The sequence below is a fragment of the Syngnathus leptorhynchus genome, chromosome 7 (genome assembly GCF_054491065.1).
Source record: "Syngnathus leptorhynchus isolate UIUO chromosome 7, UIUO_Slep, whole genome shotgun sequence".
NCBI classification, from domain to species: Eukaryota; Metazoa; Chordata; class Actinopteri; order Syngnathiformes; family Syngnathidae; genus Syngnathus; species Syngnathus leptorhynchus.
Genome location: NC_141201.1, coordinates 10,404,168 through 10,416,547, shown reverse-complemented (window position 1 = coordinate 10,416,547; position 12,380 = coordinate 10,404,168). Strand labels below are relative to the sequence as shown.

The following is a 12,380-nucleotide window of genomic DNA, read 5'->3' as shown; positions in this document are numbered from 1 at the left end:
TTTTTCATCTGTAGGTCACAACTTTTTACTGGGATTAAGGTTTCTCATGCAGACATCCCTTTTCTGATGGTTTTAATTGAACTATTTGAATTTTGATAATACTAGTTCACTTTCTTCTTTTCATAGTACAAAATGGAAGGAAAAAAATAGAGCATGCATAAATGTGTTAGTGAATGATTATTTCTTGAGCACGTATTGTTTTCAGAGACAAGATCCTGTTTCCTGGAACTCCACTTTTGCAGAGGCATCTCGGAAAGTCCTGAATATTCGTTACACACTTCTGCCATACCTGTACACACTCATGTATGAGGCTCACACAGAAGGAAACACGGTTGTCAGACCACTTTTGCATGAGTAAGTAAAATAAAATAAAAACTGATGAATGACTAGGATACATTTGAACTGAATTACTTTTATATTGATGAATCTGAATTCTAAATCTCAGACAACTGCTGCACTTGCATTGTTAAACCGGTTGGTTACTCAACTCTAAAAGAACCTAGAGATGTGACATTTTTAACAGTCATTTCTTTTGTCTATTTAACAAAATGTGCCGATCTGTCACAGGTTTACGAATGAGAGAACTACATGGGACATTCATAAACAATTTCTCTGGGGACCTGCTCTTCTTATCACTCCGGCCCTTGATCCGGTGCGCATGCACATACATTGATATTATTGTGTAATTTTCTCAAATACTTACCAGGCTTTGTGATTGGCAGGGAGCTACACAAGTCGAAGCCTATCTTCCGGATGCACGCTGGTATGATTATCATACGGTGAGTCCAGAGTTAGCCACTTGGACATCACACATTGACATTACAGCATTTGTTACTGAATAGCAAAATATATGTAGTATACTATAATAGCTAATCAGAAATACAAATCAAAACACATTTCTAGCAAAGCACTTTTAAATTAAATCTTTCAGTGTTATTTTGATTTTTATGAGCTGTTGGTATCAGCAGATTACAACTTCAATTCAACATGCCTGTTACTGAAATCATTTTATCATCAAATTTATTCCATGGCTATAATTATCAGAAAGCGCCATCAATAAGTGACACCATAAAAGTTGAAGCCAAAGAATGCAACTAAACAAAAGCAGCTAAACAATCGAATAACCGGCTTTAATGGTCAGGTGTAATGCTCACTTAACAGTATGGTGCAAAATATTAGACTGAAGAGTCAAGAAATCCGGTTTTCCTCCTGCTGCTAGCCACTAAAACTGATATGGACGCCACCTCCGTTGCAATGCCTTTTTGGTCTTATGAGTTATTATTTTACAACGTGTCAAGCTGACAAAGTTAATGAGCTGTCATGATCACCCTTTGATTTAGGCCAAAGATGTCAAAGTGCGTGGCAAAAAGGTCTGGATGAACACACCAATGGATCATATCAATCTACACATCAGAGGAGGATACATCTTACCTTGGCAAAAACCAGAGAACACAACATACTACAGGTAAAAACAAATGACAGCTCACCAATACGCCTCAGGCAAGCGTGAAGGCGTTTTTGTCAATCACCACTGGATATTTTGTTAATAGCAAGATTACACTATAAAATGCACAATAGATTAATCAGAATGCATGTTATCAAGAACACAGAATTCAGAATAAAATAAGGCCTTTCCAAGAAATTGCTTGCTTGCTTTATGATCAATAAAATAGTTGACAACTTATTCCCAACTCAGGGTGGGGTGAACGGCTTGTATGGTTAAAGCAAGCTTGAGAAATGCAATAAGTTAGATAGAGAGAGGGTGTTGTGTGATTGAGCGCAGTAAAGATCAGGTGGGTCCCTGCCAGCAATGATATAAATATAGCAGGTGCCCTTCACTGCTGCAACCCTTACCAGCACTTTTCTTTTAGCCGAAAGAATCCTTTGGGACTGATCGTTGCCCTAAGTGACAATGGGACTGCTCAAGGATTGTTCTTCTGGGATGACGGTGATGGAATAGGTGAGTAAAAGGTCACCTATGAGAACATTGCTGTTTCCAAATGTTCAATTACAGGCAGCTACAATGGGGGTATATCAAATGACATTTAGAGTTACTTTTCTGTTTAGTTCTGACAAATACTAAAGGCTGTAGATATTTTGAAAAACAATACATTTTGGGGTATTCAATAAACTCCTTGTATCCAGGAACAGAGGAAGAAAAAAATACACACTATAAAACAGCCCTCTTTGTTGGAAGTGCCCGCCACTCCACAAGTTGTTTCGCTGCGTATGGTTCCCACGAACTGGAACACTCCCAGATATATAAATAGGCGATGCCTTTACAACACTGTGACAAAAGATGGTTTGCAAAAAAGGGGAGTAATAGATAATAATGAATTCATTTCCCGTGTCTGTTCCTCTCCTTCCTCTCTCCTCATTCAATGTCCGGCATCATTTATCTTGTTTGCTTTTCCGCTCACTGAAGTGACATATTACCTGTGTTTTGTTTGAGTTTCAATATTAGCAATGCATTTAACTGACATTCAGATGGACTCACAAATGTTTATCATGGTCAGCAATTGTAATTAATACTCAATTAATACTCTTTATTTATGTATTTATATTTTAAACTTGGGCCAATTTAAGGTGTAAATCTCCCCCCTTACTGTAATTGTCTCACGGGAATAAATGAACTTTTCAGAATCTGATTAAGTGCTGTATGTGTAGTACATTTATAATGTTTTTGGATCATGCTTTTGTTTGGGGTGGTTTGTATTTCAATAATTCATACTTAATTATTTTTCTCCCCTCAGACACGATTGAAAAAAGACAATATCTACTGGCCTCATATGCTGTGGAATCGGTGAGTTCAGACTCTGACTAAATGCCACGTCTTTTCATTCCTTTATCGTCACTATTGTTATTAATGCAGCAATACTTTAAAATTATTGATTTACCAGAAAACAGTGGATGGTGAATGTGAAAGTTTTCAGGTCACCTTTGCAGGTAATAATTTGTCCAAACAGTTGAATAGAATTTGTGTAATTTCTTTGAAGGTTATCATAATTTACCTCTTTAAAAAATACTGCGAAGCACCAATGCCAGGAAGGATAACTTATTTATGCTGCCTGTTTATAATGGGCATTGAGTTATGATCCTTTTATTACATTAACTTGTCACCACTGCAGTGGTACATAATGATGATGATGCAGGGATAAAATGTTTTTCTGTGTATACAGTCCAAAAGTACTGGCGGAGAAGTCATTTAGGATCATGGGAACAAAATGTTAAAAACAGTTCCATCGTGTGTTTGTTCTGCTTTCCACTGAAGAAATTAGAAAGCATATTTGTTCATTATTTTCAATTTTAGAGGGATAGGGAGTCAGATTTCGTTTCTACTATAAGGAAATTCACCTATCTGTTGTGTGTGCTGCTTGTCCTGAATGGGGTTGATTGTGATAAGAGGCAACATACCACACTCATAAAAACACTTTCGTAACTCCGTTCTCTTTTGTCATTACTATGATTTTTCTTTTATTCATCAGTTCATTTTTTCTTCAGTAAAACATGTAGCAAAATACAATTTGGAGTTTTGGGGGTTAACAATATTTCACTTTGTTTCTATTGGGAGTATTGATTTAAAATAAAAATAAATTGGGTTACAAGCTTGGTTATGGAACACAGTAAACTCATAGGTCATGGTACCACTCTAGTGGGATTTTAATTTATTAACATTCATAACAATATTTTTTTTGTTTTATTTGCATTGGTTACTGAAATATGTTTGCTGCCTCCTTTCTTAATTTAGGGAATCTATTGAAGCAGACAGCAATTTGGTACCAAAATGACCCCAGGACTCTATTAACTTATTCTTTACTTTAGGCAGCATGGCAAAAACAGCAATAAATCATCATCGAATAAAAAATATTAAAGCCAGTATTGTTCGATATAAATTTGCCCCCTACATTTGTTTTGTGAGTTGGAAGTGCATGTTCTTGCTTAGATGAATACAAGTGTGTTCACCACACCCCTTTTAAGTTTGAAGTGTCACAAACCCACTGATCACTTGGATTTATGCAACTAACCCAGCCCCATCCTCTTTTCATCTAAGCAAAGACACACTATCACACACGGACACACATTAATGAGCATACATTTAATCTCAAACATTCACTGCTCGACGTACACAAACATACAGACCCGCACGCACCGAATACACACTCACATACAGCGACCGGAGCCAAACATCTGTGGCTGTCCTCTGCCTACCATCAGGCTCATTCCAAAGCAATTTCACACAGCGATAAAGCAGGCACACTGTCAGCCAAGGGGAGGAGGAAGCGAAAGAAAGAATGAGTGTGTGTATGTGTTTGTGCGCATGTGAGCATGAACGGGCAGATGTGAGGAGATGAGGAAAGTTGGGCAACAAGGCCAAAGCTGCCTTGCAGATTAGCACATCACATGCCATTTGTGTGTTTGTGAGTGTGTATTCCCACATTTATACGTCTGTGCTCTGGCCTATAGTTTTATACGTTTTGGCCTCAGATGTTTTATGATTATAGAACATTGAATTATAATTTAAATGAAAAGTATCATGCATTTTTTTTCACACTAGATAGTTAGTTCACAATTGTTTCTTGTAACAAATAGCCGAAGGATCAAAGAATGACACGAGCATTTTGTGAGTAGTGCGAATGTGCACTGGAAGTCTCAAAAGTTCATCAGATTCAAAGCATATCAATGAGTATTGTCTAACAATTATTTGTAGCAAAAAGCCACTACAAAAAGTGCCCATAATGATTATGTTGCATTATCACTTGTAATGGCAGCATTTTATAGACAAAAAATTGAGTTCATTTCAAGATTCAGGAATTTTTATTGGCCATGTTCAAGCATGCCAAGATCAGTCTTGTCCTTCTGTAAAGTCCCAGGTGTTACCCCATCAAACAACTTGAACAAACGAACTACATGCAGACTTTGTGTCCAATGGCAAATCACGCTTTCCAACAACCTTGGTTAACTCTTAATTAACATCTAAACAACATACAATACTCATTTTTTCTTTGTTATTATTTATCACTTTAGAACACTTTGTCAGCTAGAACTCTCCACAACGGCTTGTTTGAAGCCGACCATTTGATCCTTGGCATAGTGAAAGTCTGGGGGATCAGCACGACTATCACGGAGGTGACTCTTACGGACGTGACTGAAACAGTACATCCTCTGACACCTCAATATAATGCTGATGCTCAGGTGAGTATTTTTCTAAAATACACTTTTAGTTATATATATTATATTTTAGTAACATTCCAAATGTATTGTATTGAATACAAAGAGAAATAAAAAGGAAAAACACTAACAGCACAGATTGGGATAAAAACGTCATGACTGACTGAATATAAACATCAATCCAGTTAGATTATTCTGACAAAAAACATAGCAAGATTTGTATTATAATATTTAAGTCATCTAATTTTGAAAAAAAAAATAACAAGCTGTTCAAATGATGTAGCTCATATGTAGTGAGTGTTGATAGGGCGCCAACATCTGCCCAATCGGACAGTTGCAAATACCAGTCATTCCTGACATCAATGGACTACAAGAGAAATTCAGATTAAGCCATACATACACAAGATTCGGCTTTTCTAGGAAGTTAGCATCGCAAAGAAAAATTTGTTAGGGTTTCATATTTTTCTCCTCCAAGTCACTATATTTACGAATTATACAAACACAATACAGCAAGCTATGTGAACATAGTGCATAATTATACTTGTTATTTGTATTTCATTATTGCTCTCCTATGCTTGATTTTTTTTGATTGTGTTGAATATATCGCTAAATGAACTGCAAACCCAGTGAAGGACATCAAGCATTCATTTTGAAATTCAATATGAAATGAAAGCCCACAGAGTTGCAACTCTGAGGGAAAAAAATCAAACATCTACTTCCGAGGATGGACAACTTTGGGAAGAGGTTGGAACAGTTCAAACTAAAATATTTATGGGCACACACATGATGCCACATGGTGCTGGAAAATCACAAAAGCAATATCTGTTTCCAATGACACCCAAATAAGCATGTTACTGATGCTTCTGTCAATACGTCAATCTGCTTTTGTCTTTTTTTGGCGTAGTTATGACGTGCAGATAGTGACCCACAAGGGGAGACATTCACTGCAGCCTTTTACATGTCTCTGGTTTGAGAGGAAGTAGCTTACTGATATCTGCGCAAACATGACAAACATGAGGCATGACTCGCGAAGGAGGTGGCATTTGTTTTCAAAGTCACTGTGAATAAGAACTGCAGTTTTGCTCTGTGTTTTTTCATGCCCCCCCCCCCCCCCCCAGTTAGTTCCAGCCAGTGTCAAGTCAAGGTCAATGTTTGGCTCCAGCACACTTGTTTACCAAAAACAGGGTTTGAACTTGTTCCAAGGACAAAGAACAATTAAGCTTTATGTCAATGAAGTAACCATCAGAATTCCTACCAAATGAGTTTAGGGCATTTCAGGGGAATTTGTTCAAAAAACAAGCTGTCAATGGAATATGATATATGACAGCAAAATTTATATTTTATGTTAGTATATTCATGCTTAACAGTGAGTTATAACAATATCATGTGTTTTGCAGCACGTGGTTTACACCAACTAAAATTGCACCATTATTGTCAAATTACACACGTTTTTTAATTGTCCTTCATCTACAGGAGCTGATTGTAGATGCAACTGCAATTTCAGTCCGTGTGGATCAAGGATTTACCATTACATGGAGGGCCGGTGTCTAAGTATGCTTTTTGTTTTGTTTTTGCAGTTGGTGAATATTTAGCATACTGTACATATGTCAATTTATACAATTAGACATTTTTAGGAAATCTAATTTCCCTTCTTAGGTGATTCATGTAAATCTTGACAAAGACATCATTTGAACAAATTAACACACACGATAGAGCTGAAATGTAGTTTCACATTTTACCAAAATGTCTGAATTTAAAATTTAAAACGTATCATTTGTTTCTAACTAGCAGTTACAATTACAATCTGTCGTTGTATCTACTTCAAATCTCAAATTAAACTGAGTAGGAACAAGTCTGTCAATAGAGGAAAGTCAAGGAAGACACACAGTTTGGTACGAAGTGATATCAATGAAAATTCAAGTTAATGCACACAGTATTCTACTTTTGTACATGCTACAGTTTCAATGTGTAATGAATTTTCTGCCTTTTGACGTTTGGTGTTTGGACATGTATTTGAATGAAAACAATGTTTGTACTGTTTTTCTTTTATAATTTTGACTTAAAATAAAACTAATGTAGCTCAAGACTTTGGGAAAAAAGGTCTTCAATGGGCACATTTTCTCATTAACAATGATTACCTTCAAGTGGATTAATTAACATGTGCCCATTTGTATGCTCTGATTAGCGGTGGTAATGATTGGTTGAGTGATTAGGAAAAAATAATATTCCAATATATAAGTGTAATAGTGCATAGGAGAGTGAATCTAGTTAAAAGTAATTAAAAAATACATGACCTGCATGTATGAGTAATACTCTGAAATTACATTTCTTTCACCACAAAGAAATGCTTAAAAACCATCTTCATCTGTGCCAAGCAAGGAAGCAGATGTTCATGATAAAATTATAATAGGAAGCAATGCTCTGTGGAAAAAATATCTCAAGAGGTATGCATTTGATAAGTGGAAAAGCTTTGATTTAGGAAAGTCCTGCTGCAGTAACTGATCCCCGTAAGCGGAATTGTCATAAACACAATAATATAATAAACATTAAAAACTCTGAATTATGGGGTGTTGTCTGAGTGTGCTCTGGCATCTGTGGTCTTCCACTGATCCAGTATATGCGTATGAGGAGGAGGGTTTGGGGAGCATGTATGCCAGGATCCGAGTGTTAATTATAGCTTCCTATGTAAGCTTTGTCCTTTCCAATTGCATTTGGTCATCCATTATTCACAATAAATGCTGAAAGATAAATTTAGCTGTAGGCCCATCCCATTGATTGGCACTCTGATCAGCCCTTCAGTGAGACAATGGACAGGAATCTTTACTTTTAACTGTAGTGTCTAGATGCACTGATCAATTGTGTAGCTAAAAATACATAATAGAGAAAGGGAAAAAAAATCAAGGCCTGACATTTCCATTTTAAAATATGTTCAATTACTATTCAAACTAATAACAGAGTATAACAAGAATGCACAAAATTCCTATCCAAGTACTTTTTCCACCACTACTATGTCTAGAAATATTTGTATAGTAACAGCATGTTTATGGTCTTGTATTCACACCACCACATCATGACTGTTTCCACGAACGACAAAGAAAACCAAATTATTGTTAGAGGAACACCACCGAAGGGAGTGGATAGTGTGAAATGTCTGGCGAAAGACAGGGCCAACAGCAAGGAAATCAGATGCACAATGGCCATGTGCTTGAATGCCCTGGGCAGCATGACAAATGTTTAGTCAGACAAAAGGAGCAAAGTCAATCTCCTTAGGATCACATTGCAACATGGATGTTGAGAGAATGCGACAAGCGGAAGATCATAGTGTGGAGAGTACAGTGAATGAATGATTTTCGGCATTTGGCAGTGTGAGCATTGAGTCAATGAAAGCATTCACCGAGAGATTGATGTATCAGATACAGTTAAGTGGCTGCTTTGCGTCTGCTGTGTTAGGAAACAAAAGCTGCCCTTTGACGAATCAATGGTTTGAAGAGGTGTATCATGGCAGCAAGCATGACAGGATCATGGTGGGGAGAAAGACAATTCAAAATAAATTGGAGGTGCACTCTAGCATATGCACCACAGGAAACAAACAGAAGACTAGAATCACTTTCAAAAGGTTGAGCTGGCACATGGTAAATGTGACCACGTGGAAAGTACATGTTACACCCGTGGCGGATCTTGTCACTAAATTAGGGTTGACATGCCTGTGGTGCCTGGCCTCCTTTAGGGATGGTGGCGTGGCCGCTGTGCCCAAGGGCTGCTCCCATTTAATCTCTACCAAAAATCTACTCCCTGCTCAGATTCAGACAGATGCTACATATCTACATAACTGATAGCTGAGCCCGAAACTATGCAGATAAATACAACACACTGCAAAAGCAATTGATTCTTTTTTGACAGCAATGCAACGGAATATAGTTGGCCTGGTTTGAAGGCATTAGAGTATGATTTGAAAAACATGTGGACATTCTCAACAAAAGGTAGATGCAGTGTACTCCACATAATTCATATAAAGTCAGCCATTGAAATTATTTGTAGGTGCAAATTTGTGTAAAATAAGTTAATGAGTGAAAGTCGAAGGGTTAAATGCAATTATCATTCATGAAAATTAGGGAATATTTTTATTGACTTATGTGTCAGTATTTTGAACTTGCTGCAATCATATGAAATTGTTGGGGAAGAAAAATAGCTTGATTGTTTGAGGAAAATAAGATTATTGGCACCCAGTAGACTGTGCAGACTGTGGATTAAACACTGCAGGGTTGCCACACACATACACAGTACACATCTTCTCAAATCACATCAAATAGCTCAACGGCATCTCCTACCTATTTATACACTCACACAAACATACTTAACAAAAAAAAAAAAATCACGCATGGAGAAAGAGTTTCTTGCCAATTGGCTAGACCATCCACGCAGAAAAGGATTTAAATATCATTGGAAATGGGGCCAGTGTGATTGCATCACTTCCGGCTCAGCAGAGATACTAAAATGCCTCTGGTGCCTGAGTAATTCAATATTTCATATAATCTAATGAGCATAAATATAATAAGATTGCATTGCACTGGTTATCACCAGGAAATTGAGAGCTCTCGTGGGACCATAACAGCATTTACAGTCATAATAATTATATTATGCATATCTGCTTAATTATGAAGTGAAATATAATGTAGAAGGAAGGTCAGCTTTATCGCACCTCCTCTGTCCACTGTGAGAAAAGACTTGTGATTATTGCAGTCTGACAAAATAGTGTAGTGCAAAAGATAACAGTAAACAAAAGAATAATTCCCCGTCAGGATATTCACAGGCCCAGGGAAATAACAGTGTTGAATATATCTTTATTGTTTAATATATTTTAAATGGAAAAATCGAGGCCTAATTATCCACTTGTAACTTCATTGGAAATTACAATCAGAAAAGACACAACTGCACATCTCAAAGGCTCATATAGACAGTGGTGGCTGGTGAATAAAATAAAATGAAAACATATATGTCACATTGCTGTTGCAGAAACAAAGCAAAAGCTGACAGTGGTCATACACGCCGATATTTGCAAAACAGAAACAGAATTATGATCATTTAACATTGTTATTACAACACATCCTGGTATGGGTGACATTTATCTTAAGGACATGGTAGGACTGCTTTTCATATTTTAATCTTCATCATCATCAAAGTCTATTGCATCTGATAAATTGCCTCAATCGGAGAGTATTTCATACTAAATGCCTGATCTCCAAAAGAGTTAGAAGTAGACTAATTATGAGAAAAAAACATGGACATGCACTAAGATTTAATATATTTTCACGGCCAGTCTCCTATCATCATCCCGGTGTTTTGAAACTAGACTACAAAATGACATGATTTCCACTTACCGTTTGTACTGTCTGATGGAATTTCTCTTCCAGTTTCCTAAACAACTGCAAGACAAAGCAAGAAAAGCAACACAACTGATTATTTCTGTCTACATATGTTCTCTCTGTGAGTGACTGGCGATTAATTCAGGTTGTAGTCATGTTTTTGCCAGAAGCACCCCGTGACCTTGACCAGAGTAAGCGCTATAAAAAATAACTGGTTACATCGACAACAAAGCAGCAGTCCTTTGGGTTGCACCAATTGGAAGGAAAGTATTAGAGCGTAGCAATTGAACATATATAAAACAAACAAAACAAGCACAAAATAAAATGTAAAACTCTAAAACTGCCTTTTGCACCCTTACTCTTACTATCTCCAAGTGCTAGCATTTTAGGAATCAGAGTCGACCTTGTTAGTGCCATTTCCTTATAAGTTGATTTTCTTTTCTTCTTCCTCGTGCAAGATTTGTAACACAGCTGATAGCAAACTGAAAAGCTCCAGAGAAGCGCAGATTAGCATCACACAACAATAGAGGCAATGATGATGAATTGCCAGTGATCACCAAGAGTGGATATGGAAAGATGAGAAATGAGAGCGGAAACCGAAACAGGGGAGATGAGAGATGGGGAGCGCTGACATGGTGACGGAGCGGGTCAGGAAGAATAAAGGAATGAGGATGATAGTTCGGGATATAGTGAGTTGGAGCAATGGATGAAGGGACAAAAAAAGAAGGCGTATGTCCTCTTGGTAGAATGGCTCTGATTGAGGTCAGTTTTCCCACCGGTTGAGCTTCCACTTTAATCACTCTCTGTCTGCCTCATCACCATGGAAGGGCTGGCCTCATCACACAGAGAAGGGACAGTGTGAAAAGAGGAAGAATTATAACAGGACGGGAAAGAGATATGATACAACACTTAGGGAGGGGATGTTGTCGTGCCTACCAGTCATTTTCTCACACTCAGACTGCAGGCATATGTGGTTCAAATCAGATTCCTCCTCAAATCTGATTTTTAGGACGAACAGTTTTTAGCAAGTGTCCAAATTGGATTTGGCCCTTTTCAGATTGGGCCACATCAGTGACCCATTTGACAGGTTGCTGTAGCAACAACTTCAGAACGGAAGCGTCGTCCAGCATGCAAAATGATCAACGTCAAATATTTGCAACAGAGGCAAGCCGGCAACACGTGAAATGTTTTCATTAATGGACTTGCTGCGATACATATTATGGAGCTTCACTTGTATAACACTTCTTACATAGCGATAAGGCAATGCCGTTCCTCTACTGTTCGGGGATTGCTGTTTTCAATTTCTTTTAACATGCTCCGCACTTTGAATGGCGCATTGGGTTTTGTGTCCCAATTGGATATGAAACTTCCTTCCGAATGTGGTTTCAATCCCTCTCGCAAAAACCTGATTTCATGTGGTTTGTGAATATTCAGACTACACAAGAGCCATAGTGTTTGAATCTGGATGCACTAAAGATCTAATTTTGCCTCAGGCTGCGTTCAGACAGACCTGTTCAATCCTGTTATAAATCACATTGTCTCTGTTGGTTATGAATAGTTTTTGTTTTAGATGCATCCTGTTGAAAAAACGTAACCAGTGAAGAAGAGAAAGAACAATACATTTCAGGAGAAGAGGTTGTCGATATGTAAAAAGTAAAGATCCCACCTTAAGTTCTGTGCCTAAAAACTAAACACATGAAATACACACTGGTTAATGCTCTTTTTAAATCAGTAGTTTTTGTTTACATGTTCCTGTAGTATGCAATGTGGATTATACTAAAAATGGAAAACAAAAGTCTGCTAAATGAGTGATAAAAGACATACAGCCTAATTATTGCTGAGCTGGAT

At 37.4% G+C, this 12,380-nt stretch overlaps 1 protein-coding gene across 2 annotated transcripts in view; it reads left to right on the top strand.

Annotated features, from left to right (window-relative positions):
* Positions 1-7,524, top strand: part of si (sucrase-isomaltase) — a 40,082-nt gene extending 32,558 nt beyond the window's left edge. Inside the window, exons 41-48 of one of the 2 annotated variants that reach the window (XM_085915819.1) lie at positions 206-354; positions 568-652; positions 723-779; positions 1,341-1,465; positions 1,872-1,960; positions 2,754-2,803; positions 5,026-5,193; positions 6,643-7,524. In XM_085915819.1, the coding sequence (XP_085771945.1) occupies positions 206-354; positions 568-652; positions 723-779; positions 1,341-1,465; positions 1,872-1,960; positions 2,754-2,803; positions 5,026-5,193; positions 6,643-6,720 (801 nt within the window). In that variant the 3' untranslated portion in view covers positions 6,721-7,524. Of the gene's footprint in view, positions 1-205; positions 355-567; positions 653-722; positions 780-1,340; positions 1,466-1,871; positions 1,961-2,753; positions 2,804-5,025; positions 5,194-6,642 lie in introns of those variants that run through there. The other variant, XR_015066632.1, reaches the window with a different exon arrangement.
* Positions 7,525-12,380: the final 4,856 nt, after the last annotated feature.